This window comes from Sturnira hondurensis, unplaced genomic scaffold (genome assembly GCF_014824575.4).
Source record: "Sturnira hondurensis isolate 20B ecotype Veracruz unplaced genomic scaffold, ASM1482457v3 Scaffold0008916, whole genome shotgun sequence".
Classification (NCBI taxonomy): Eukaryota; Metazoa; Chordata; class Mammalia; order Chiroptera; family Phyllostomidae; genus Sturnira; species Sturnira hondurensis.
In genome coordinates this window covers 2,930,354-2,956,372 of record NW_028081547.1, presented here as the reverse complement: position 1 = coordinate 2,956,372, position 26,019 = coordinate 2,930,354, and the positions used below count along the sequence as shown (strand labels likewise).

The window sequence follows — 26,019 nt, the reverse complement described above, 5'->3', positions numbered from 1 at the left end:
GGAGGTGGCAGAAGGGACTGAAATCTGAGAAAGTGAGGAGCAAACACAATTGTTCCCTCTCTGACCCTGCCCCCACCTACAGCACCACAACTCAGCGACTGGGTTGCCTTGCACTGGTGAACACCTAAGGCTTCGCCCCTCACTACATAATAGGCTCTACCAGACCAAAAAAAAAAATGGCCCAAATGGAAGAACAGATCAAAGCTCCAGAGCAAATACAGCTAAGCAATGAAGAGATAGCCAACCTGTCAGATGCACAGTTCAAAGCACTGGTGATCAGGATGCTCGCAGAATTGGTTGAATTTGGTTGCAAATTAGATGAAAAAGTGAAGGCTATGCTAAGTGAAATGAAGGAAAATGCATAGGGAACCAGTAGTGATGGGAAGGAAACTGGGACTCAGATCAATGGAGTGGACCAGAAGGAAGAAAGAAACAACCAAACAGAAAAGAAGGGAGAAACAAGAATACAAAACAATGAGGAGAGGCTTAGGAACCTCTAGGACATCTTTAAACGTTCCAACATCTGAATTATAGGGGTACCAGAGGGGGAAGAGGAAGAGCAACAAGTGGAAAACTTATTTGAACAAATAATAAAGGAGAACTTCCCCAGTCTGGCAAAGGAAATAGACTTCCAGGAAATCCAGGAAGCTCAGAGAGTCCCAAAGAAGTTGGACCCAAGGAGGAACACACCAAGGCACATCATAATTACAGCCAAGATTAAAATGAAGGAGAATCCTAGAAGCAGCAAGAGATAAGGAGGCAGTTAACCTCCCATCAGACTGTCAGCTGATTTCTCAAAAGAGACCTTACAGGCAAGAAGGGGCTGGAAAGAAGTATTCCAAGTCATGAAAGTCAAGGACCTACATCCAAGATTGTTCTATCCAGCAAAGTTTTCATTTAGAATGGAAGGACAGATAAAGTGCTTCTCAGATAAGGTCAAGTTTAAGGAGTTCATCATCAACAAGACCTTATTGCATGAAATGTTAAAGGGACTTATCTAAGAAAAAGAAGATGAAAAATATGAACAATATGAACAGTAAAAAGACAGCAAACTCACAGTTATTAACAACCACACCTAAAACAAAAGCAAACTAAGCAAACAACTAGAACATGAACAGAACCACAGAAATGGAGATCACATGAAGGGTGAGCAACAGGGGAATGGGAGGAGGAGAGAGGGGGAAAGGTACAGAGAATAAGTAGCACAGATGAATAAGTACAAAATAGACAGGGGGAGGGCAAGAATAGTATGGGAAATGTAGAAGCTAAAGAACTTATGACACATGGACATGGACTAAAGGGGGAATGTGGGTTAGAGGGTGTGTGCAGGGTGGAGGGGAATGAAGGGGGGAAATGGGACAACTATAATAGCATAATCAATGAAATATATTTTTTAAAAAGAGGCCACTGAAACTAGAGGGGTCTGGGCACCCAAAAAGGTATATCCAGAAATGGGGAGGAGATGAATCATCCCCGTAACATTGGAGGTAGGCTGGGTGAGGATTGTCTTGCAGAATGTAAAAAGAAGAACCCAGCCTTCATCACTCAAAAGTTCTAAAAAGAAGTTCTTATCCTAGGGTCCATGGATGGGTCAGTGAACCTTTGATATTGTCAGGTATCCAAAGAGGCCAAACAAACAGCTACTTTCTCTTTTGGATTTTTTCCTGGTTCTTCTTGAGTGTTTTTCTATATAAAGTCTAAAATCAGCTCATCTGATTTTAAAAAGACCCCATTCGTACTTCATTTGTAGATTATTTTAATTATAGAATAATTTAGGGGGAAATGACATCTCCCTGACCTTGAGTCTTTCTATCCAAGAACATGATACGTCTTTCCATTTGTCCAAGTCTTTTTTTGTGTCTGCCAATAGCATTTCCAAGTTTTCTTCATGGAGATTGTATCAATTAGCTCTTGCTGTATAATAAACCATCCCCAAATTTAATAGTTTTAAACAATAGCCATTATTTAGCTCATAATTCTGCACATGACCAATTTGGGCTGGGCTCAGATGGATGTTTATTCTGCTGGTTTTTGTTGATCTCAGATGGGCTCATTTATGAACCTCTTTGGAAGAACTAGAACAACTTAGGACTCTATGTGTTATCTCATCCTCCAGAAAGTCAATTTGGGCTTTCTACATGATGTCTCATACACTGAGATCGTCCATTAGTTCTTTGAAGTTGTGTGCAAACCTGCACATGTGTATGTGTGAGTGTAGGTGTATACTCAGGGCACAAGTCCCCTGCTTTTATCAAATCCTGAAAGGGGTCTGTGTTCCAAAAGGATTACGAAGCAATGGCTGTGAACCTCCTGCACCTACTTCAGGAAGCAGTCAGCTGCTGGCTCTTACTTGGTCAGCAGTTGACCTTTCTGACTCCTTGGAAACCTTGAACTCCTTCCAAAGTCTTCCATAGCCCTTTCAGGCACTGCTCACACCCTTTCTACCCTCAGGAAACTCCCAGCCTGCAAATAAATAAGACAAGAAAACAGTGACAAGCCTAGAAAAAGCAGGTCAGAAGCAGGCAAGGAAAAGCAGGTCAGAAGCAGGCAAGGAATTCACATTTTCCACTGTGAGGTGCTATCGTTAGCCCTCTTTGCAGGTGGGGAAACTGAAGCTCAGTGAAGGAAGGTGACCTGACTAAAGCCTCGCTCACAGCCAGTAAGGATAAGGTCAGGGTTTGAAGCCTCCCCATGCTGAGAGATTCTAACTGAAATGCTTTGAGTAGTCAGGCAAACTGAGTCCTCAGACAGTTTACATTTTATCCCAAAAAGCAAAATGAGATGTCCCTAGAGAACACTGCAAACAAAGTTCTCAGAAGGCTGGGGAAAATGCCAAGGAACTCCTTAATCCCCAAGTGCACAGAGGATCTCAGAATTACCTATTAATTGAATTGCAAATAAGCGGTGTGAATGTGTGCAAAAATATCTCAAAGCCAAGGAGGTAGGACCCCATTGCGCCACCTTTAAATATGGATTCATTACTTCAAAACACACTGTTTAGGAAACTGCTCTTGCCAAGCTCTGGGATAACTGCAAAAGTCACCTCACGCAGTACGTAGCCCAGATTAACAGAGAAATTAAGCACACAATGCTTTGAACAGCGCTTGACAGAAAGTCAGAATCAATGAACATTGGCTGTTAGAACTATAATTATTGTTAATAATACACCTCTACCCTCCTCCCATACTTCTTCCTGTACCCAGCAGACTTTCCCATCTGCCCTGCCTGGGAGGATTCAGAACTGCAAGTAAGGAAGTAGATTTTAAAAAGAAGAAGCCCTGTCCAGTTGGCTCAGTTGCTTGGACCGTCCTTCTGTGCACGGAAAGGTTGCCAGTTCCATCCAGGGTTGCGGGTTTGATGCCCGATCAGGGTGTGTACAGGAGGCAACCAATCGATGTTTCCCTCTCACATCAATGTTTCTCTCTCTCTCTCCCTTCCTCTCTCTCTATGAAAATCAATGGAAATATGTCCTTAGGTGGGATTAAAAACAATTCTTAAATCTCAATTTGTCCCGTGCCCCTTGTTTTTGTTCCCCCAACAGAGACATGAATACCCACACCCAAATGGTTCGATTTCTCTGGCCATAATTTGTATGGCCCTGGGCCCCTGCATCTATGCAGAGATGGGTAACCTGGCCCACAAAGTGCTGAGGGCTCTCCTGGACCTGGTCTTGCCTGTGCCAAGACAGAAGACAAAGAGGCTTTGTGCAGCTCCCACCCTCCCAGCCACCAAGGCCCTTTCAATAGGGCTGTCCCTCTCCTCCCACTCTACCCCCAGAGAGGTGGCCAGCCCCTATTTCCTGTTCCCCTGGCACCCTGCCAGACTCCCCACCATTTGTCCACTCAACATGGCCAGGCTAGGAGGCCCATGTGCATCCTGTGGCTTTGCCTCAGGATGGAATAGGCACCCTGGAAACAAACCCCAGATTTCTACATGGGCACCTCCTAACTTCTCCAAGCCTCACACTGTGTTCGCTGTGGACCTTGATGCTGCCTGCCAGGGTGACAGGAGCATTAACTGAAGGAAAAGCTCTGCACATTATAGCATTTCATTTATGTAGGTGGTTATGGGTGGGCTCCCCTACCTGCTAAGAACTTGCTACGCTGAGGCAGTTTGCTATCTTCTTTTCACCTCTCTCCAGGTTCCCTCACTACCTAACTACTCCCCTGGGGCCTGAGAGTCAAGTGGCCTGATAATACTTAAGAGCATGGATTTTATAATCAGATCTACCTGCTTCCTACCTTGAATCTACCTCCCTCTGACCTTGATCAAATATATTATATTTGAAAAATGCAGATAAGGATATCTACCTTACAGGTTTATTGGTGCAAGGATTACATGAGATAACACATGTACAGCCTTAGCTCAGTACCAGGTTCAGAGAAGGAACTCAGCAAATAACAGATTAGTGATACATAATGATTGTTATTGCCATTAATCCCAGCTGACCATCAACTTGCTTTGAGGCCTGGCATGTGGGCAGCATATTTCCCAAGTTACTGGCACTGATGCCAGTTTCCCCTATTTTTAGTTCCATTGGTCATTTCTAGAGAATTTTGGAAGGAGGAGACTAGCAAACTGAGTCCTTACTATCATCTCGCCCAGAAGTTTTCCTTTATGTGTTTAAGCTGATTTCTGTTGGTGTGAGGAAATAAATAGATTTCCAAACACTTCTTAGTTCTTCTAGTTCTACTGTATTTTCTAAGAAAGTAAGTGAATCTCCCACTATTAGCACTATTTTCTCTCCTTCACAAATCTCTTCCGTTCATTAGTGCTTTGTTGCCTCGATCAGACCATGGAAAATTACTAATGGTGATGGTGGCTTAATAAGAATGCTTCTCTCCTTCCTCCAGAATGTACATGTAAACTTTTTTTTAAGACTTTATTTATTTATTTATCTTTAGAGGGGAAGGAGAGGGAGAGAAACATCAATGTATGGTTACCTTTTGTGCGTCCCCTGCTAGGAGTTGGCCTGCAGGGAACCAGCCTGCAACCCAGGCATGTGCCCTGACTGGGAATTGAACCGCGATCCTCTGGTTCGCAGGCCCGCGCTCAATCCACTGAGCTACACCAGCCAGGGATAAACTTTTTGTTTAAGATAAAAGTAGTTATCTTGTTAAGGAAATGTCTCTTTATTTACTTTATTTCTGCCTCTTAGAGTTTGTTGCTGTTTTTAAGTCTGAGATAGCTGTTTGATTCCATCAAATAATAGTTTCAGTATTTATTAAAGTGATGCGCTTTTATTTTTGTTTCCCTGACCTCATGATAGACATGATGGCTAGAGACTTTCTGGAACTCCACTTGGGAATGGAGGCTAACCAGCCATTTATTTTATGTTCAAATTAGTGACCAAAGGATGAACTATGCAATAAAGAACATTAGGATTTTCGATGTTCATTTGGGGGAGAAATTAAATTTGAATCTTTTCTTACAAACATATAAAATTCTAAATGGATTTGAAAAAACTTTTAAACTATTTGAGGAAAATATTGGAAAAGATTTTTATAGTTTTGGCACGAGGAATCGTAAACAAGTTGTAAAACCTACAAGCCATGAAGGAAAATATTGAGAATTTGACTACCTAAATATGTAAACCTTCTGTGTGTTGAAAGACACCACAAAGAGAAATACAATGAGAGAATGGAAGAAAACATTGCCAATACCTATAACAAATATTGAATTAATAATCAGAATATGTAAAGAAAACAGGGGGCTAAAAAAAAGCATTTGAATTGGCAAATAAAGCTGATCTTAACTCATAAAATAACACATAAATAAAGACAACAGCAAGGTGACATTTTTATTACCAAATTGTCTATATATTAAAACATATGTACCCAGTGTTGGAGAAAGTAAGAGGCTACTAGATACAGAACTTCAAGTCTCTTCACTAGTTAAGCTATTTTATGTAAATAGCGCCCCCTGCAGCACAACTCCAACACAGAACAGGATTAATAGGGGGAGCCCCAGAGTAACTAACTCGGTGCCAGGTCCCACCAATTGGTTTAGTGAGTTTTTGACATATCCAGCAAAATATAAAATGCCCTCTGACTCAATGATTTATCTCCAGGAATCTAGCCTTTCACAAATACATATGTATGTAATATGTATATAAAGATAAATGCAAAAGGATGTTCATTGAAGCATACTTTACACTAGTGGTGGGGGCAAGAAATAAACTATATGTACATCAATAGGGGATTGTCTGGAAAAATAATGGTGCATCCATTCACAAGATATTTTGCAACTCTTCAGAGGAATGAAGTGGATTTATGTGTACTAATGTTAGCATAGGTAGCTAGATATTAATAAAGGAAAGGGGCAAGGGGAATTAGACATTATTAAGCAAGTCAACTAGGGAACATAAACCTGCTTTGATAGGAAATTACAACTTCATAAACCCCAGGACACTGTAGCGTTGCCCTGCAAAGTGGATTAACAACAGCTGCTCCCAATCTGAGTGGATGGACTTGTTGTACCCTGGGGAGATTGGAAAACTGGCCCTTCCTCCCAGCATGGTGGGAGGTGGCAGGAATAAAACAATAAAGGGGAAATTCCCCCGCTGGGCACATGCCCAGTAGAAACCAAGGTGGTATAGGGGATGTCTCTATTATGAGACATGCACAGTGGAGGCAAGATGGTGACCATAAGGAGTGGAGTCTAGCTTGGAAAAAGGATTGGATAGACAAGGGACACAAAACCCCAGAAAATCTAGGAAATGGATTGGTTAGAGGAAAAGACCCAATGCTAGTCCATGAAGTATTGGGAAATTAATTGGTTAGTGTGAAAGGGCTCCTGGTGCTTCCCAAACCCAAAATAATATGATCCAAACTTCACAAAGATCTCTCTCTCTCTCCCTGTCCCTCACCCTCTCTCCTTCTCCCTCTCTCCCTCCCTCGAGCTCTCTCTTTCTCTCTCTCTCTCTTATTTGCTCCATGTACTCACACATTCTCTCTCCATAGCAGCTACACAGGTTCCAAGCATGAGCCCAGGTACAGCAAGACAGCACCGACCAGAGTGCGTCCGGATCACACACTAACTAGCCAGACAAGGACAGATGCTAAAATGGGCTAAATGTCAGTGGAGCGTAAAATGTCCGGACACTGGCCCTATTTCTGGACCTGCTGAAGACAAAGCTGAACTCCTTTCACAGTGGAATGGAGCTGAACCCAGGACATTCCTTTGACTTGCTTCTACAATACGTCTTACCACCATACCTTATCCTCCCATACATGGGTCCCTGGAATGCTTTCCTTGTGACTTTGAAAGGACGCCATTTCCACCAGCAACACTAATTAATGTAGAAGGATCCTCCAGATTTGACGGTATGAGTGAGATAAACAAGGATGTGAAAGCAAGTTCCAAAAATATCTTTTTTTCAACCCCAGGTATATGTTTGTGTCTGTCTGAATATCTCAGATAGTTAGGGAATGCACAGACAAGGAACTGGAAGAGGTCAACAAGCTGAGGGGACTGGATTAGATTCACTGCGTAGGGGGAGTCAGTGACAGGGAGGAGTTTCACACTTTCCTCTGTCTGCTTCCTTACTTTGTGACTCTGCCACCACAAGAAAGTATTTTATGTGTGTTGTTTTTATTGCAAACTCAAAATATTAGGTAGCACACTGGTTCCAAGCTGCATGAATCCCTGTCATTTTGGCAGTTCTTTGACAACTCCCCACCTGACTTGCCCAGGAATGTCCTACTAACAAGTGTGAGAAATTATTGGCATTCTTAAAATAAATTCTTCTGAGCCAGCTTCTCTGGGCATCCCAATCCTCAGGAGGGCATCTTAAAAATTAGATCCAAGTCTCTGTCCCAGATCTGCTGATTCAGAACTGGAATTCCTGTGCCTAAGGCTATTGTGTGGAGGAGGAAATAAGAAGTGAGGGTTACTGGTTAGTGGGGTGACTGTACTGGACAACTGCAGGGACACCATTGGCAATGAGAAGACAGAGAGGCAGCGTTGATCTGCGAGGACTCTGGTGAACCCTGATGGGGCTTTTGCTGCATAAATACATCCTCCTGGGCTTGGTGGCGAAGGCTCTCCACGGAAACCAGGCTGTGCACTCAAGGCTCTACCACACAGGTGTTAGGGCTGCTCAAGGCTCTACCGCACAGGTGTTAGGGCTGCTCAGTTTTCGCTTTTGTGTTCACTAAAACTTAACTTTTTTTGCACTTATTGAGTGGACCGGGGTTTGCCTACTGTATTCTAAACTAGAGGGCGGTGGATTTGAAGTTCACTGAAAAACCCACCCAGCTCTTACTCTGGGCTTGCTTATAATGAAGAAAGACAAACCAGCTCTGAGCAGCACAGTGTATATTATTACTTAAGGCAGAGATTGCCAACCGGTGTGCAGCAAGAACTTTTAAAACATGCAATACCTGACTTTAGTCAGGGTCACTGGCATCTTTTTCCTTAGATTGTCAAATAAAAAAATGACAATGGCCAACACAGTAGCCATCCAGTATGAATGAATCAAAATCATACCAATTTTTTGGTCAGATAGGTAAAAAATATAGTATATTTTTTGGTGTGCTGCAGAATTTTAGTAATTACTTTACGTGTACCATAAGAATAAGGTTGAAAATCACTGGTCGGACAGCTGGCCTGCAGAGGCAGCGGAACTGGATTCAAATCCTGACTCCATATTATACCAGCTGGGTGGCCGTCAGCCAGGTTCTTAACATTTCCAAGTCTCAGTTTCTTGATCTGAAGAACGAACATAACGATGTGCCCCTCACAGAGCTGCAGTGTAGTTCACAGACAGGGTGTATGTAAAGGTAAATGAAAGATTAGTTACTGTTTACTAATATTGTGGTGTTTACTAATAGTGTTTACTAATATTTACTAATACTTACTAACTAGACTGTAAACTCCTCGAGGGCCGACATACCTGAGTAAGAATCGTTTCACACCCCCTGCACCAGAGTCTACCTAACTCTCCGGGAACAGAGCCGAGCACCTCGATTCTGATTCTCTTAGGGATCGAGGCCTTTCATTGCCTTTAAACTGTTTTACAAGTCTGTAAGCCATAGACAGGAATGCAAAAAATGCTTGTCTGTATGTATGCAAATTATTCCTGTTGTAGGGTCAGCTCATTCTCCCTCAGGGTGTGGAAGGAGCCAGTATTTATCCCTATTTGCACAGTCATGTCAATATTCCGGATGTGACTGTCCTTTGATCTGGTTGTCACCTCTTACTGATTCCCTTTTAACCATGAGTTAAATCAAATCTTCAGCACATGCTCATTTTACAGTTGTCACGGTTTTACTGTTTTTTGAAAAGTATCTTCTAATGTTACTATTTACTCCTCTAGCAGAACAGTACATTTCTATAGAGGGCAGACATCTCGTCTCAGGGCCTGACACTGTCTCCTGTAATGAGTGAATACCTTACTCGTCTGGGGACAGAGACGAGCTTCCACACTCTGTGCAGTCAGGGGCTTAGATTCTGTGCCATAGCTGTGGGTCACACCGAGGAAGGCGGCACTGCTCTCCAAGCTTCAGTTGGCCAGCCGGTCTGTAAAATGGGCTCATAAGGAATGCCCGGGCCCAGGAGCGGTCGCCAGGAGCCCACTCCCTTACCCTTACCCCCTCGTCCTCCTCCCTTTCCTCTGCCCGGCCCCCAGGAGGCGCGGGGGACTCCAGGGCGGCCCCTTGCCCAGCAGGCACCAAGGCTGGCGCGTCCGCCCTCCGCCTGTGGGGTCTCTGGGCTCAGCGGGGCCCGCGGGGTGCGGAGGGGCCTCTGAAGGGGGCGGGTTCGCTTGAGCCAGAAAGCCCGGAGCCGCCCAGGAATTTTGGCTGGGACTGAGAGCATTTCCTCCCGGGCGGGCCGGCGCAATCCCGGCGCGATCCCGGGGAGGGCTGCGGTGGGCAGAAGGCACGATGCGGACCCTGCTGTGCGCGCTGGCCGGGATCACTCTGCTCAGCACCCCGGGCGCGGACGTCGGTGAGTGGGGCCCGGACGGGCGGGGGCTCCGGAAAGACGCGCACGGAGAGGTAGAGAAGAGCGAAAGCAATGGAGGAGGGAGAGACCTGGAAAGGGAGAGCCGGACGCAGAGAGATGGAGAGAGGAAGATGGTGAGAGATAAGAGAGAGAAAGATAGGAAAAGGCAAAGAAATAAAGGCAGGAGACTGAGCCAATAGAGAGAGAACAGAAGCAAGAATACAGAGAGAAAGATAGAGGCTGAGACAGACTTTGGAGAGAAGGAGATGGGTGTGAACTATGAGCTATGAACTGGGATAGAAGGAAAAAGGAGTTTGAGAGGCAAAAGGAACAAGAGGGAAAGAAATAGAGGAATTAACGTGATAAGAGAAATGGGGGCGGGAAGAGAATGCAGAGGAAAAGAGAAAGGTGTGAGAGACCAAAAAGGAAGAGAGATTGTTGAGAAACCCTACGACCCAAGGAGAGAGAGGAGACAAGGATAACACGGTGGGAGGTCAAGTCTGCATGAGGGGCAGCCCTTGACCCCTCCCCAGCTCTCTCCAGAGGGTCCAGAGGCTTCCAAGCCTGGTCTTACTGGGCCTTGGAAACTGAGCTTCAAGAGGCAGGTGACCCAGGCCTGGCCCAGCACAACCAGTCAGGGACAGGCAGGCAGGCCCAGAAGAAAGGAGAAAGGTCCCTGTTTCATTTGTCAGGTGGGTTGAGGAGACCAGTCTCCAGGCTACCAGCAAGGTCTCTGAGAGCCTGAGCTGCCTTGAGGGGAGGAGGATGGGGTGCAGGAGGGAGAAGCCCTCTGGGTGCTCTGCTGGCTGGGCTCTCCACCTTGCACTGTCCCCTGTACCATCCCCCGAAGGCAGTCTTAAGTGCTGCCCCTTCACAGGTCAGGTGCCTCAGGTCAGGTGCCTGCAAGTATATTTGTTTTCTATACACACAGATGCTCATTCCTTGCCCCTCATCCCCACCAAGACTCTGCATACTGTACTGTATGTTGCAGTTTACAAGCCATGTTCCCACATAGTCAATGTCTCACGGAGGCCTCAACAAGAGGCAGCTGGTGCTCATCCCGGTTGTCCAGGTGAGGGGAAAGCTCAGGTCTCATGGTGGTGCCAAGGCAGAGCCCTCACTAAGCCTCCAGGCTTAGTCAGGCCCTTTCCCCTGAGGCCAGGCTGTTTCTCCATCATCCTGGAGTGGGTGGATGTTGACTCACCTAGGCAAAGTCCCCAGTGTTAGTTTGAATGGCAGGCCTCAACCACAGTGCACCTTGGGGCACAGTGACCTGTGAGAGTAAGCACCAGGGAAAGAATCCAAGCCAATCCTGACTGGGGCAGCCCTGGCTGAGTGACCTTGGGAAAGTTACTTCACCTCTCGGAGGCTGTTTCCTCCTCTGTGTATTGGGAAGAATGATACCCAATCCCGCCCACACACACACACCCAGCCCTCTGCCTGGATTAGATGAAACAGGAAGCACCCAAATGTCAACACATTGGATCCTTCTCTCCTCCCCTCAGACAGCCCCAGTTGATCCCTCTGAGCCTCGATTTCTTCACCTCTTAAGGGGACCTCACAGGCTGTGGGAGGAGTGGCTGGGCACAGTGCAGGACCTTCTTTTTCTCTACCCATCCCCTCCCCCTGCAGTCCCCACCCCCTGGAGCTGAGGACACAGAGTCTGGGTTTCCCCTGGGAGAGGAGCTGGCAGCCTGCCCACAAGTGGCTGACTTTCTGTGTCCCCTGTAGCCACAACTGGTGTGTGTGTGTGTGTGTGTGTGTGTGTGTATAATCTTTAATTTAAAAATCATTTTTATTTTCTTTCTGATTATGCATGCTCATTGCTACAGATTAAGAAAAAGGAGGAAAGTATAAATGTGTTAATGTAATTTCACATTGAGTTCACACATTTTTGTGTATAACCTTTCCAACTTCACACAATGTACCATTGTTCTTCTTAACTTTCATTTATGAAACCTTCTGGATATAAAGGCAGACCTCAGCATTATTGTCAGCTCAGTTCCAGACCCACAACAAAGCAACTACCGCAATAAAATGAGTCAAATTATTTACACTATGCCACAACCTGTCAAGTGAGCAATAGTTATGTCTAGAAAAACAATAATTTAAGAGTACTTTGTTGATAAAAATAAATTCTAACCATTATCTGAATCTTCATTGTGTCATAACCTGTTTTGCTGGTGGAGGATCTTGCCTTCAATTTGTTTTAAAAATGCAGTATCAGCAAGGTGCAATAAATTGAGGTATGCCTGTAAATTATTTTGAAGGAAATTATAGACTTTCTATATTTTCATCCTAAAAATTTTCTGATGTATCTCTGAAAGATAAGTAATCTTTTAATAAACATATCTGCGATGCCATCACTACAACCTAAAAGCAGACCAGAGTCCCTTCACGTCACCAGATACTTGGCCTGGGCCCCTGCCCCAAATCGGGTCAGGCTGTGACATTTGCTTTCTTTAATGCAAACAAGATGCATAGGTTGCTTGTGGTTGGTGTGCCTGTTAGGTTTCTTTAAATATGTAAGCAAGCTCCCTTCTCCTGCTCTTTTTTTAAAATGTATTTGTTAAAGAAACTGGTTGTCCTATTGTTTTCCACATTTAGGTTGTGGCTGTTTGTACCCAAGTATTTAAACGTTCTTTTTGCCCCTGTATTGTCTATAAACTAGTAGTTAGATTTAGAAGCTTGCTCTAATCCCAGTTAGAATTTTTTCTGCAAGAATACTCTAAGATGGTCTTTATTGCCTTGATTTGCATTTATTTAATCACTACCAAGATTGAACTTTTTCTTCAAATGCATATTGGTCGTTCCTACTACTTCTTGTAAATTGTTTTTGACTTTTCTTTTTCATATTGTTCTGTAAAAGCCCTTTGTGTATTGAGTGAGGCAAACTGTTTTGTGTCACTTGTAGAGAGTTTTTTCTTAGGTTCAGGCTTTGGCTGTGTTTCTTTCCTGTTTTGCTATCAGAGGGACCTGGAATCCTAGAGCCTGGTCCTTTTAACCAGTGTAACGCCCTGCACCCACCATGCCTCTGGGCCCACTGGGGAAGCTCACACTGTTCATCACCGACCACTCCAGGTCCCTGACTTCCCTCAGGATCCTGCTTCTATAGGAGAAAGAGGAAGATCCTGAAGGGCTGTGGTGAGGATCACAGTTTTTCTTCTTACAAAAATATATGTTGTGGGGAGCAAAGCACTCAAAGACAGTTCGGTCAAAGGCACACATTCTGGCTCTTGTGGGGCCTCAAGACCGCTGCAGAGGTGTCAGGTGTACAGGTCCCATTTGCTGCACACCTGTCCAACCCCTCATTTTTTAGAAGAGGCAGCTGAGGCTTCAAGTGGGAGGAACTTACACAAGGTCACACCACTGCCAGGGCACAGTATAGACAGTGTCGGGAAGGTCAGTTTCAAATCCTGTTGCCTACTAGCTGTGTATTCTGGGGCGTCAATGTCTTTGATTGTTGGTTTTCTAATTTGTAAAAATAAAAGATATGAGTAATGAGCTTACAGATAGAATAACTAAGTAATGTATTTAAACTGTCAACAAAAAGCTTGGCACACAGTAAGTGATCACATACCAAGAGTGGCTTTGAATGTAGAGTATAGTTATGCCCATTCTAAGGGTGAAGAAACTAAGGCTCCAACAAGTAGGATTGGCTTAAAAGAGCGTAGAGAGCTGAGTTAGCACCAAGCCCTTGTTGTGCTGATTGGAGAAACCCCTCCCAGCATCCCTTGGACTCCTGCATGGATTTAGTTCTACAGCAGATGTCCCCACCCCCACCTTGAGGAGAGCCGATTGGAGTGATGTAGCCAAGAGCACTGACCCCATGTGGAAGAGGGAGCAGTGGGGCACTTTCATTGACCTGCTCAGTCTTCAGCTCACCTGGTAAATGCCCTGCATTGCATTTGTACATCCCTTGGCAGTTCCAAAGCATCTTCAAGTACAGGATCTCCTGTGATCAACGCAGCAACCCTGCAAAGTAGGCAGAGCAGGGCAGATCCCTCACAGATGAGGAAGCTAGTGTGAGGCAAAGAGCACAGTCAGTAAGCGGTGACAGTGTCACTGTGTCCCCAACTCCCAGCCTTGCGTTCTCCTCACAGCATGTGGAGAGAGGTTATATCACGATGGTTTCTCAGACTTTCTCCACATTATGGGGGTTTCGGAATGTTCTAGTACATTATAACCCAGTGGATTAAAAAGCACAGTATTCCAAGATAGAAGGAACCTTGGTTTCTGTATGGTCTCAGGGAGCAGCCTGCCAACCTTGACCACCAGCCAGTCTGCTTCTGAACTAATATATGAGAAAGAAATACACAAGTGTGTAATTGAGGGGCTGTTTGTTACAGCAGCCTAACTTATATCCTAAGCAAAATATTAACTTACCCAGATACTGAAGGTATTGGAATGACATTGCTGTGCTCTCTGAGTGATCAGCAAGGCTCAAATCCACATCCGGAAAAGGACCAGAGACCAAGGGAGCAGGATGTGTCTCTCCCTAAACTAAACTAAACTAAACTAAAATGCTCCTTAGAGTCTGAGCTCTTTGGGGGTCTGAGGATCCCTCTGCTGTTTCAGCCAGAGCAGTTCCATGGGTTGGAGTTCTTCACATAATTGTTTGAAAATAATGTTCTTTTGCTTTAAAAAAATAGTAATAAACCACTGATGGTTTTGAATGAATCACAAAGTTTAATACAAATATGAAATGTGGTAAAATTTGTTATTCTGTTAGATTAAATGTGGTCAAATATAATGAACCCCCCGGTGACAACAGTTGCTGGTCATGCAGTGCATCTTTGATGACTCAGGAGGCACAGCAGCACCTGTCAGCAGCACCACTGAGAAAGTGCCTGTCGTCACCTGGCACGGCAGAAATCGTTTGAGTTGTGGGTGCTTTTGTAGTGTTTGAGTCCCAAAGAAAAAAGGTCTCCTCTGCTTGTGAGTGGCCATGTCTCCTTAACTAGGGAAGTTAGCCCAGTGCCTCCCCCTGGGCTTCTGGCCTCTACTGGCAGCCTGTTTTCACCAGCTCATGACATTCTACCCCTGGCCACTGTCCAGGTTGCACAAAGGCTCTGAGCAGGAGCCAGTCCAGGGAAAACAACCAGCATCCAAAAAACGTCCATTTCCCAATAGGGAGCTGAGGAAGGTCAGGGAGGGAGGGAAGGAGGGAGCTGAGGAAGGAAGGGAAGATGAGAATCACAGCCTTGGCTCCTGAGGGTGGAGCATGGTAATCCTTCAGGCTTCCCCACTCCTCCTGGTGAAGCTTTCTAAAAGTCCCATGAATCCCTGGCTGGTGTGGTTCAGTGGATCAAGCACCAGCCTGCAAACCAAAGGGTCGCAGGTTCAGGCCCCAGCTGGGGCATGTGCCTGGGTTGTAGGCCAGGTTCCCCAGCAGGGGGTGCACAAGAGGCAACCACACATTGATATTTCTCTCCCCACCTTCCCCTTTGCTCTAAAAATAAATAAATAAAATATTTAAAATAAATAAATAAAAGCCCCATTAAGCAGGCATTATCCTCAGCCCCTTTCTACTGAGGAGGAAGCCACGGCTCCAAGGTATGTGCGTGCATGTGTATGTACAAGTTCCAAAAAAAATAGAAGGCACCCACATCTTGCCTTACTGGAGGTTCTATCCAGGAAGCAACTTGTCCTTGATGCATCCCAGTACTGTCCTTGTAGCTAACTTCTTTAAGGTTTTATTTTTAGAGAGAGGGCAAAGGAGGAAGGAACAAAGAGAAATATTGATGTGAGAGAGAAATATCTATTGGTTGCCACTTGTACACCCCTTGACCACAACCCAGGCATGTGCCCTGACTGGGAGTTAAACCTGTGACCTTTTGGTCTGCAGGACCATGTCCAACCCACTGAGCCACACTGGTCGTGTCTGTAGCTAATTTTTGAGGCCTCTCAGCAGGCTCTGAAAGACCTGGCAGCATCTCAGATGAGCTATATCTGGGATACAGTGCTTTGGGCCTTCCTACCCCCTTTACAGAGGAAGCTGCAGAGGCTGAGGCAAGAGGAGAAAGTTTCCCACAGGCTCACACCAATTCATGGCTGAGCTTGGCTGAGAACATGGGTGTCCAGTGTATTTTCTGCCATCATATGTTGAGGTCGATGCCATGGAGACCCACATGGGTGAGGGAGCTGTGCTGCGGAGTAGGGCCCTGGACCTGGCTCTGCCCGCCCCAGCTTTCTCTGTGAACCGGTCAGGAGGCTTGGATGAGCTCATGGACAGTTGGGCGGCGGAGCTCAGGGTGAAGTCCTATCCAGATGTGAGAGATTAGTGCTGTGCAATGTAGAGAACAACATCAGTCCAGCCTTTTCCCCGGAGGGGTTTTGGAGCCAAGTTAGACCTCACCACAGACACGTAAAGAGCAGTACATTTTAGGCCAGTGGGAGGGGCATATTCGTGTTGTTCATCAGTTACAAAGCTGGCTGATCCCTACTTGGCTGACAGAGCCACAGTGCTTCCTCTTGGCCTCAGCTGGGGGGAGGGTCTGGGGGAGGGCAGACAAGGCTCGGGAAAAATTTGGCCAAAGGCACTGGGCAGATCTGCACAGGGTGAGTGTGGACACAGACCCACAATGGGGTAGCCACCTCTTCCCCGACAGCCCTCACTGTGGCTGAGAACTGCTCTTCCCACCCCCTCGAAGCCTTTCCTCTTCAGGCTGAGCACCCCAGTTCTTTCCACGGAGATAAATGAGTCAAAACTTGGAGTGCCTTCATCCTGGCCACCACTACACCTGCTTAGGACATGTGGCCCAGAATGGAGCATGGCCCTTTAGGCGGGGTTTCCCTGCCACCCCTCCCCTGCCCTGAACATTTTCCATCAGTGCATGCAGCCCACAATGGCCTCGTTTTTTGCAACAACGCAACAGACAACTGGCTTTTCTTATGGAAAATTTTAAACCATACATACGCACAACAGTAGAGAGAAGAGTACAGTGGACTCTCCTGTCCCCATCACCCAGTTTCAGTAGTTGCTAGTCTTGGCCAATCCTGTTTGCTCTGTACCCCCACTTATGCCTCCTCCCACTCCCAGGCCTAGATTGTTTTGAAATAAATTCAAGACATCATAGAATTTCATCTGTAAATATTTTGTTATAGATCTCTAAAACACTCCCTTAAAAAAAAGTAACCAAAGAGCCATTATAACATCCCCCTCTCTACCCAAAGTCAACAAGAAGACCATTGTCTTTTAAAGAGGCTTTTGTAAGTTCAGTAGAGGGAAATAATGAAGTGAAGGGTGGAAAACAAATTGTTCTTCACAAAAGATGCTCAGAGTGGAAGGAAATTTTGTCTTTGCTCATGGTTCTCGCCCCTGAATGCAAGAACTAGGATCTAGATAGAGTTGGAACCAGAGAACCTTGTGATTCCAGCAGAGATCAGAAGGCCAAGCTTGCTGAGGAGGGGTCAGGAGAAGGCCAGGGTGCTTGAGATCTTGTTGTTTGCTGACGGTGTGACCTTGGGCAAGTCACTCAACCTCTCAGAGTGACACATTCATCACCAGCAAAAGCTTAACATCTCCATTCTTACCTCAAGACCTGCCAAGCTTTTGGGTAACTTTAAATGTCTCTTTGGACAACCCATCAACACCTTAGAAGTCCAGAAGGTTTGCACCTACAGAGACTATGTGTAGTAACTGTTAACTCCCTATTTCAGATATCCATATCCAGAGCCACAACCCTGACATTGTCACTGTGATGCTACTCCACCTTTAAAAGCTAAAATTGGAGTACACCTCACCACCTGTTCCATTTGGTTTTCTTGTCATCGCATCAAGATCTCCAGTCCTTTCAGCCCCTCTATTTCTCCCAGTGGTCTCCTTATTGGCCTCTTTTCTTCCTTATCAAGCAAGACTCCAGAGCTCATTCTCTCAACCCCTCAATTCCTTTGTTCTCTTGCTCTCCACCACACTCATCCCACAGACTTCCAGGGTTCAGCTCCATTAGCCATTCATCTTTGCTGCTCTGCACCGCACTGGGGAGGACTGGTGCTTCCGAAGTTCCTCACTGATGCCAGGTCATACTGCAGTCCTCCTGCACTGCCTCCTCGCTCTCCTCACCCCTTTGAAAGCCCTCTCTTTGTTCCAGCCTCCCCCCCCGCCCCGCCTCGCCCACTGGTGTCAATGCTCTCAACATGGCTTCTATTTTAGTAACTGGATTTAACAGCCCACTCACAGAACTCCTGAAAATTCAACAACCATCTCTCCTCTTTCCTCACCCTACATGACTTTTCAGCAAAATGAATCTCCTGTTACTTTACAGAATGAGTAGAGGCCATCGGGTGGGAATTCATTCAACTTTTGGCCCTTTAGAGGTAAAATTTTTAAGCCATGTTTGCTGCATTCCTTCTCTCTTCCTCCATGTGTTATCCCTACTGCCACCACCCCTGTCTGGATTAATGGCCTCTCAAATGCATTCCTTCAGTTATCTTCTCTTTCTCTTGTCCCTCGGGCTACAAGCATGGCTGTGTTTCTTCAGTGTAGTAGAAAATTGGAAGAAACAATAAACTTTCTCTAGACCCTGTGTTCTGCTCTCCTTTTCTTCACAGCCAAGCTTCATGGAAACATTTTCCGGGATCCAGATTTCTACCTTCTGATTCCTCCTTCCCTTTCTTTTATTTCTTTCTTTTTAAAGTATATTTTATTGATTATGCCATTACAGTATTCCCATTCCCCCCTCCTTTATTCCCCTCTTCCCTGCACACCCCCTGCCACCCACATTCCCCACTTTTAGTTTATGTCCATGTGTCACAAGTTCTTTAGCTTCTACATTTCCCATACTATTCATGCCCTCCCCGTCTATTTCCTACCCATCATCTCTGCTACTTATTCTTTGTACCTTCTCCCCCCTTCTCCTCCTCCCACTTCCCTGTTGCTAACCGTCCATGTGATCTCCATTTCTGTGGTTCTACTCCTGATCTACCTGTCCTCTTGGTTTGCTTTTGTTTTAGGTGTGGTTGTTAATAACTGTGAGTTTGCTGTCCTTTCACTGTTCATATTTTTTATCTTCTTTTCCTTAGATAAGTCCCTTTAACATTTCATATAATAAGGGCTCCATGATGATGAACTTCTTTAATTTGACCTTATCTGAGAAGCACTTTATCTGCCCTTCATTCTAAATGAAAACTTTGCTGGATAGAGCAATCTTGGATGTGGGTCCTTGCCTATCATGACTTGGAATACTTCTTTCCAGCCCCTTCTTGCCTGCAAAGTCTCTTTTGAGAAATCAGCTGACAGTCTGATGGGAACTCCTTTGTAGGTGACTGTCTTCTTATCACTTGCTGCTTCTAGGATTGTTTCCTTCATTTTAATCTTGGCTAATGTAATTATGGTGTCGCTTGGTGTGTTCCTCCTTGGGTCCAATTTGTTTGGGACTCTCTGAGCATCCTGGATTTCCTGGAAGTCTATTTCCTTTGTCAGTTTGGGGAAGTTCTCCTTTATTATTTGTTCCAATAAGTTTTCCACTTATTGCTGTTCCTCTTCCCCTTCTGGTACCCCTATAATTTGGATGTTGGAATGTTTAAAGATGTCCTGGAGGTTCCTAAGCCTCTCCTCATTGTTTTGTACTCTTGTTTCTTCCTTCTTTTCTGTTTGGTTGTTTCCTTCTTCCTTCTGGTCCACTCCATTGATTGAGTCCAGTTTCCTTCCCATCACTATTGGTTCCCTGTACATTTTCCTTTATTTCACTTAGCATAGCCTTCATTTTTTCATCTAATTTGCTACTAAATTCAACTGATTCTTTGAGCATCCCAATCACCAGTATTTTGAACTGTGCATCTGATAGGTTGGCTATCTCTTCATGGCTTAATTGTATTTTTTCTGAAGTTTTGATGTGTTCTTTCATTTGGGCCATTTTTTGGTATTGACACACCTGTTATGTAGTGAGGGGCAGAGCTTTAGGTGTTCACCAGGGCAGGTCGCCCAGTCACTATGTTGTGATGCTGTATGTTGGGGAGAGATCCGAAAGGGAGCAATGGCTCTTGCTCTGCTCTCTGCCAGATTTCAGTCACTTCTGCTGCTTCCCCCAAGTAAAGTGGGACCTTCTGGTGCTGATTCCCGAGTGGGTAGGCTTCTAGGACCCTGTGGGTCTCTCCAACGAACTCTCCTATGAGGCTGGGAGTCTCTCCCAGCACCTCAACCCCCACAGGTGTTTTCAGTTGGTGTTTTGAGGCTTTATTTCTGGGCTCTGGAACCCTGGATTGTGAGGTCTGTCTTGCTCCCCAGTTTCACCTGGTTTATCTACACGCAAGTGTATGACTGTGGTCGGCCAGCCACCTTGCGTGCCAAGCCCCTTCATAATCCACCACCTTGCTGGGTCCTCCCACTGCCGCCTCATGCCTGGGGCCAGCTTCTGACTTGCACGCTGGTCCACCAGCTGCCCTGCTGCAAGCTCTCTCCATCTGGCCTCCCTGACTCCACCCCTCCTACCGGTCTGGATGAATGTGTCTACTTTAACTCCTTGGTTGTTGGACTTCCATACAGCTCAGTTTTCTGTCAGTACTGGTTGTTTTTTTGTTTCTAAAATTTTGTTGTCCTTATTTTGGTTGTGCGAGAAGGCACAGTATGTCTACCTACACCTCCATCTTGGCTGGAAGTCCCCCTCCTTCCCTGTCATCCCACTGCAACCTAAACTTTGCTTTGCCTCCACCAGTCCACTTAAAGTGCTGGGGTGGATTTACTAGTGGCTTTCCTGTTACTCTGTTTTTTCATCCTTAGCTTGCTAGACCTCTGGGCTGCTGTAGATCACGCTGACCGCTTCATCCTCTGGGAAGCTCTTTGCTTCTCTTAGTTTCTGGAACAGTATCCTTCTTTCTGTCAGCATTCTTCAAAGTTCCAGCTGACTCTCATGACCCATGGGCATCTCAGAGCCACTGACTCTGAAACCTTACCTCAGAACCGGGGTCTAAGATTTCTGATGTGAAGATTGGTAGTGCCAAGAAGAACCAAGGAGGAACCAGCATTGGGGAGAAAAATGATGAATCAAGGGTTGAACAGGTTGAACCTCAGATCTCCCACGTACTAGCTGTGTGACATTGGACATATCATGTCACCCCTCTGTGTATCAATTTCCTTATGTGTAAATTAAGGATAATAATTCACTATTGTAGAATTTGATTAATACATTTGTTTAGCACACTTTGTGGTACATAGTAAGGACTCATCAAGTGTCAGCTATTATTAACCAGTCACCGGTTAATGCTACTCTTAAAATCTTCACTCATTTTCTTCCTCTTTGTTCCTATTGCTGCTGCCTACTTTTTTTCATCTTTTACCCTGATTACTGCAGTAACTTCCTGCCTTCGAAGACAAAGTCCCCCAATCCAGTCTCTGTATTTTAAAAATTCGTATATGACTATGTGACCTTTCTGTTAAACCCCATAACAAGCATCACAATTGGTTATTGGGGCCTCTGGCTTGGTTTTTATTATCCACTTCTCCAGTCTCATCTCCCATGCACCCTGTACTTCCCAGCCACTCTGAACTCCCCAGGGTTGGTACATGAGCCCTGCTCATTCACGCTTCTCTGTCTTTGCACATGCCATTCTCCCTGGTGGAGACTTCCCTCCCTTTCTTAACCAGCTCAGGCAGCACCTCCGTGAGGAAGCCCCCCTGGACGGTTGAGCTCATAGGAACCACAGAGACAAATGAGCAATTGGGGCAGCCCTGCACTTGCTCGCTGACCCCCACTGAGCCTGCCTTTGCTTTTCTCTGTGACTGTTTTCAGGCCCCACCTCACTTGAGCCCAGTGTTTTACAGGAATCTCAAGTGTTAACGAAGAAAATAAAGTCCCCCACAGTTACAAGACTTGTCTTCCCACAGCTGCTGAGCCTTTCATCACCTCCCAAGAAGACCCAGCTCGAAGCACAGGGTGTGACACACAGATGGCTGTCCACCGCCGTTTAGACGTCATAGAGGAGGTGACAAGGGTGACCTGGGAGGACGTGCATCTTTGGGTCCCCCTGCCAGGCTAGAGGCTTTAAAGGGTTCAGGCCAATCTTGTTCTGGAATATTAGCGAGATCCAGGCCAATCCTGCTGCGTGGCCACTTGGGCTGCCAGACTAAACATTTCCCTCCCCTGCCTGGGCTGTCAGGCTGACCAGCCCCCAGAGGGCCCTGCCGCCCCTAGGGCCTTGCTGACACCCAGCCAGAAATTTCTACATAATTGCTAGTGGGAAAAGTGGAAATTCAGTCATTGCATTTTGTTATACGGCCGTAGTTTGTAACCTGGGTTAACAAACATGTGCGGGGGGAAATTACACTTTATTTCAAAAACCTTAGCATTCCCATTTTTTTATAAATACAACAAACTATAGGATTATTTTTAAAAATATCTTATTTATTTATTTATTTTTAGAGAGAGGGGGAAAAAAGGAGAAAGAGTGGTAGAGAAACATCAATGTGTGGTTGCCTCTCATGTGTCCCCTACTGGGGACCTGGCCCCCAACCCAGGCATGTGCCCTGACTGGGAATCAAACCGGCGACCCTTTGCTTCACAGGCCAGTGCTCAATCCACTGAGCTACACCAGCCAGAGCCATAGGAGTATTGACAGTACTGTGATTTCTGTCATCACAGAAATCAGATAACTTCATCTCCTTACAGTTGTTGCAGATATCTCAATGTATCCAACACATAATTTATTCTAACTAATATGTCAAAATTGAAGTAGTTGTTAGACCTTGTGGTAGATCATGTTGTTTAGTGAGTTAATAAAAACATAAATTTTAGCCCTGACTGGGTAGCTAAGTTGACAGGAGTGCCATCCTGATTGATGTGCCAAGATTGTGGGCTCAATCCCCAGTCAGGCCGCATACAGAAATCAACCAATGAATGCATCAGTAAGTGGAACAACAAATTGCTATCTTTCTCTCACTCTTTTCCTCTCTCCCTCTAAAAATCAGTAAGTAAAAGTTAAAAAAAAACAAGTTTTATATCAAAAATTTAATTTTAAATCAAAAATTTAATTTTAATATGCAGTTGGTGTCCTTAGAAATCCTATGTTTTATTTTTTCAGTTAAATCATTTTTCTAAGAAGGGGTCTGTAAGTTTCACTAGGCTGCTAATGGGGTTCATTCATGGAAAAAAAACGCTAAATAAATTTCAAAATCCCAAACCTGTCATTTGGCAGAGTTGCCACCAGGAGGCGGAGCGACAAAAGGAATGTGCACTCCTACTTATGAGTACAAAAACAGAGAAGGATCCCTAGTCACTCCACACCTGTGACTGAGAAAAACCAGAGTGCCAGAGCCAGGAGCAGCCATAGAGACAGAGCCCCAAAAGATTTTGTCATCTGGGGAATGGGAGCCAGGCAAGGGCAGAAGATGACCCGGAAGAACCCAGGTCACCTGGCACCCAGCTCTCTCCCCACTGGACCACCAGGTGCTCCTGATGAAGCAGGACTTGGTATCACTCTTGTCCTTGGCTCCTCTCACACTGTTCTCATCTCTTTTTGCTCTAGAAGGTAGAGAAGACAGTGGAGCACCTGGAGGCAGAAGTGAAAGGCCTGCTGAGCCAGCTGGAGGAGCTGGCCTGGAACCTGCCCCAGGGACCCTTCAGCCCAACCCCTGACCTCCTGGGAGATGGTGAGTGTAGTGACTCAGGTGGCAGAGATGACAGCCTCTTAGGCTGGGCAAGCAGACTGGGGGTGGGTGTATTGGTATAGCCTGGACAAGCCAGGGCTCCAGCGCCTCCATGGAGCAAAAGTGGGAAGGCGTTTTCCCCAGGTCACCCCAAGTGTTCTTGGCCCCTGCCTCCATCCCTATCCGTGGGTGGCTGCAGCCCAGCATCATTCAGGGCACCTGAAGGAGCGCCCGGTTCTCCCAAGGTCCACTCTCAGCACCACCACCCTGACACAGAGCAGCTGCCTCCAAGCTCATTGGTTCCTTTCACGTCCCTTCCAAGGACCACCTGTGTGCCACCCCATCTGTGTGCTAGCCTTTCAGGAAAGACTAGCATGCCTCTGACCAGGCAGTGGAGAGTTTGCTACCCTGCTTCCTCCCTGAGTTTTGTGTTCCCTGGCACAGGAATTCCCCAGGGAAGGGGAGGGGAGGGCAGGGTGCCTTCAGCATCCCCTCTCTCCGAGCCTCTCCCTTTCTTTCAGATCATTTCTGAGCACTGGAGGTGGTGTTGCCCAGCAGCTGGAAGTAATACACCCATCCGACAGCTCTCCTTTGAGAACGGAGCCTTGCATCCAGCCTTTCTTCCTCAGATTTGTACAAAATAAAAGCTACTCCATTGATCTGTGTCTGCTAACAGATTGACCCTTATAGCCACGGCCCCTTTCCCATCTACTCCCATGCCCTGAGGCCCACATCCCCCTGAAGGCTCAGACCTGGGAACTCCTATCCCCTCTGTGCTTCAGCCACCCTTCTCTGTGTACAGGGCAGGCGTGGTCCACAGAGGTGAGGCACTTGAAGCCCAGAATCGTAGGATGATGCAGTGGGCGTGCCCTCCACGTAGCCTTGCTGCTCAGAGTATGGCCACAGATGAGCAGCAGCGGCCTCACCTAGGAGTTTGTCAGAAATGCAGAATTTGGGGCCCCACCCACCCAAACCTCCTAAATCAGAATTTATATGTGAATGAGCTCCCTCCCAGGGGATTTGTGTGCTCATTAAAGTTAAAACAAATTTTTTATTGAGGTAAAATTTACATAACGCAAAATTCAAACTTTTACCCATTTTAAACTGTACGAATGCAGTGGCTTCCCCGTATTGCACCCTCATCACCGCTCTGATTCCAGAGCACCTGGACCAGCCCAAGGGGAACCCTGTGCCTAGTGAGCGGCCCTTCCCATTTCCCCTCTCACCACCCCTTGAACCCACTGATAATTCATCTCCATGGGCTTGCCTGTGCTGGACATTCCATATAAACAGAATGCTACAACATGTGGCCTTTTGTGTCTTTTTTCCCTTAGCATGTTTTCAAGGTTCATCAGTGCTGTAGCATGTACCAGTACTTCATTCCCTTTTGTGTGGACACATACTTTCATTTCTCTTGGGTCTATAACGAGGGATAGGATTGCTGATTCAAATAGTAACTCTTCACATTTTTGAAGAATGACCAATTTTTTTTATTTGCACAGCAGCTGTACCATTTTACCTTCCCACCAGCAATGTTTATATAAGGGTTTCATTCTGCCACATGCTCACCATGTCTTGATTATAGCCATCATATTATGCCATGTCCAGTCCCAGCGCCAACCATGCTGTCTGACAAAGTCCAAGCATGGGGAGGACGACTTCAAAGAAGCGTGTTCCGGCCAGGTGGACGTGGCACGAATGGATATGTGGTGTTGATCTTAATCTTGCTGTCTCTTGGTGTTCTAACCTCTACTTTTCTGGTAATTTGGAATCTCCTAGAAATGCTGACCATTCTCAGAGCTGAACAGCAACTAAGTCAGGCTGAGAACAATATCACCTTGGCCTTTCCCCAGAATAACACCTCCTTCCCTGACCTGATGAAGCAGCTGTAGGATATGATGATATCAGCTGGTAGGGGGCCTGGAATACCCAAGGCAGCCCCCTTAAGTAAGTCCCGGGGCAAATCCCCTCTAATGAAATAGCCCCTGAATGTCTAAAGTTGTTAGAATAACAGCCCCTCCTTTACCTTGAATAGGGATATATCTATGGTCAAAGTAACTTGTTTAATATAATTGAAACTATGGGAACTTTTGTATTTTTCCTAATTACCTTTATATTCATTTTTTCTGTTTAACTGATTATACTATGCACCTGTAAATGTTAATCATTACCAGAAATGAAAATATAAAAAACCTGCTTGTACTTCCAATAAACGGAACAGTGCTTCACCTGCCTTTGAGCTGTGTAGTTGCCTGTTACCCATCGCTGACGCCTATCCTCACCTCAAGGGACCCCTGGACCCTGCTGCGGCCGGACCGCGGCAATATTAGGTGTCCACTGGCGTATCATTGTGGATGGAAGTTGCATTTACCTAACGACTAGTGATGCTAAGCATCTTTTCACGTATTTGTTGGATATTTGTATGTTTTGGGGTTTTTTTGGAAAAATGGCTATTCAAGTCCTTTGCTCATTTTTAATATAGGGTTGCC

General features: G+C 45.8%; 1 protein-coding gene across 1 annotated transcript; it reads left to right on the top strand.

The window, feature by feature from the left end:
* The first annotated feature begins 9,660 nt into the window (after nucleotides 1-9,660).
* On the top strand, nucleotides 9,661-24,835 carry PLAC9 (placenta associated 9). Its single transcript, XM_037056389.1, has 4 exons — nucleotides 9,661-9,951; nucleotides 21,773-21,870; nucleotides 23,410-23,533; nucleotides 24,052-24,835. Exons 1-4 carry the CDS (start codon nucleotides 9,888-9,890, stop codon nucleotides 24,060-24,062), a joined length of 297 nt encoding a protein of 98 aa, XP_036912284.1. The 5' UTR covers nucleotides 9,661-9,887; the 3' UTR covers nucleotides 24,063-24,835.
* Nucleotides 24,836-26,019: the final 1,184 nt, after the last annotated feature.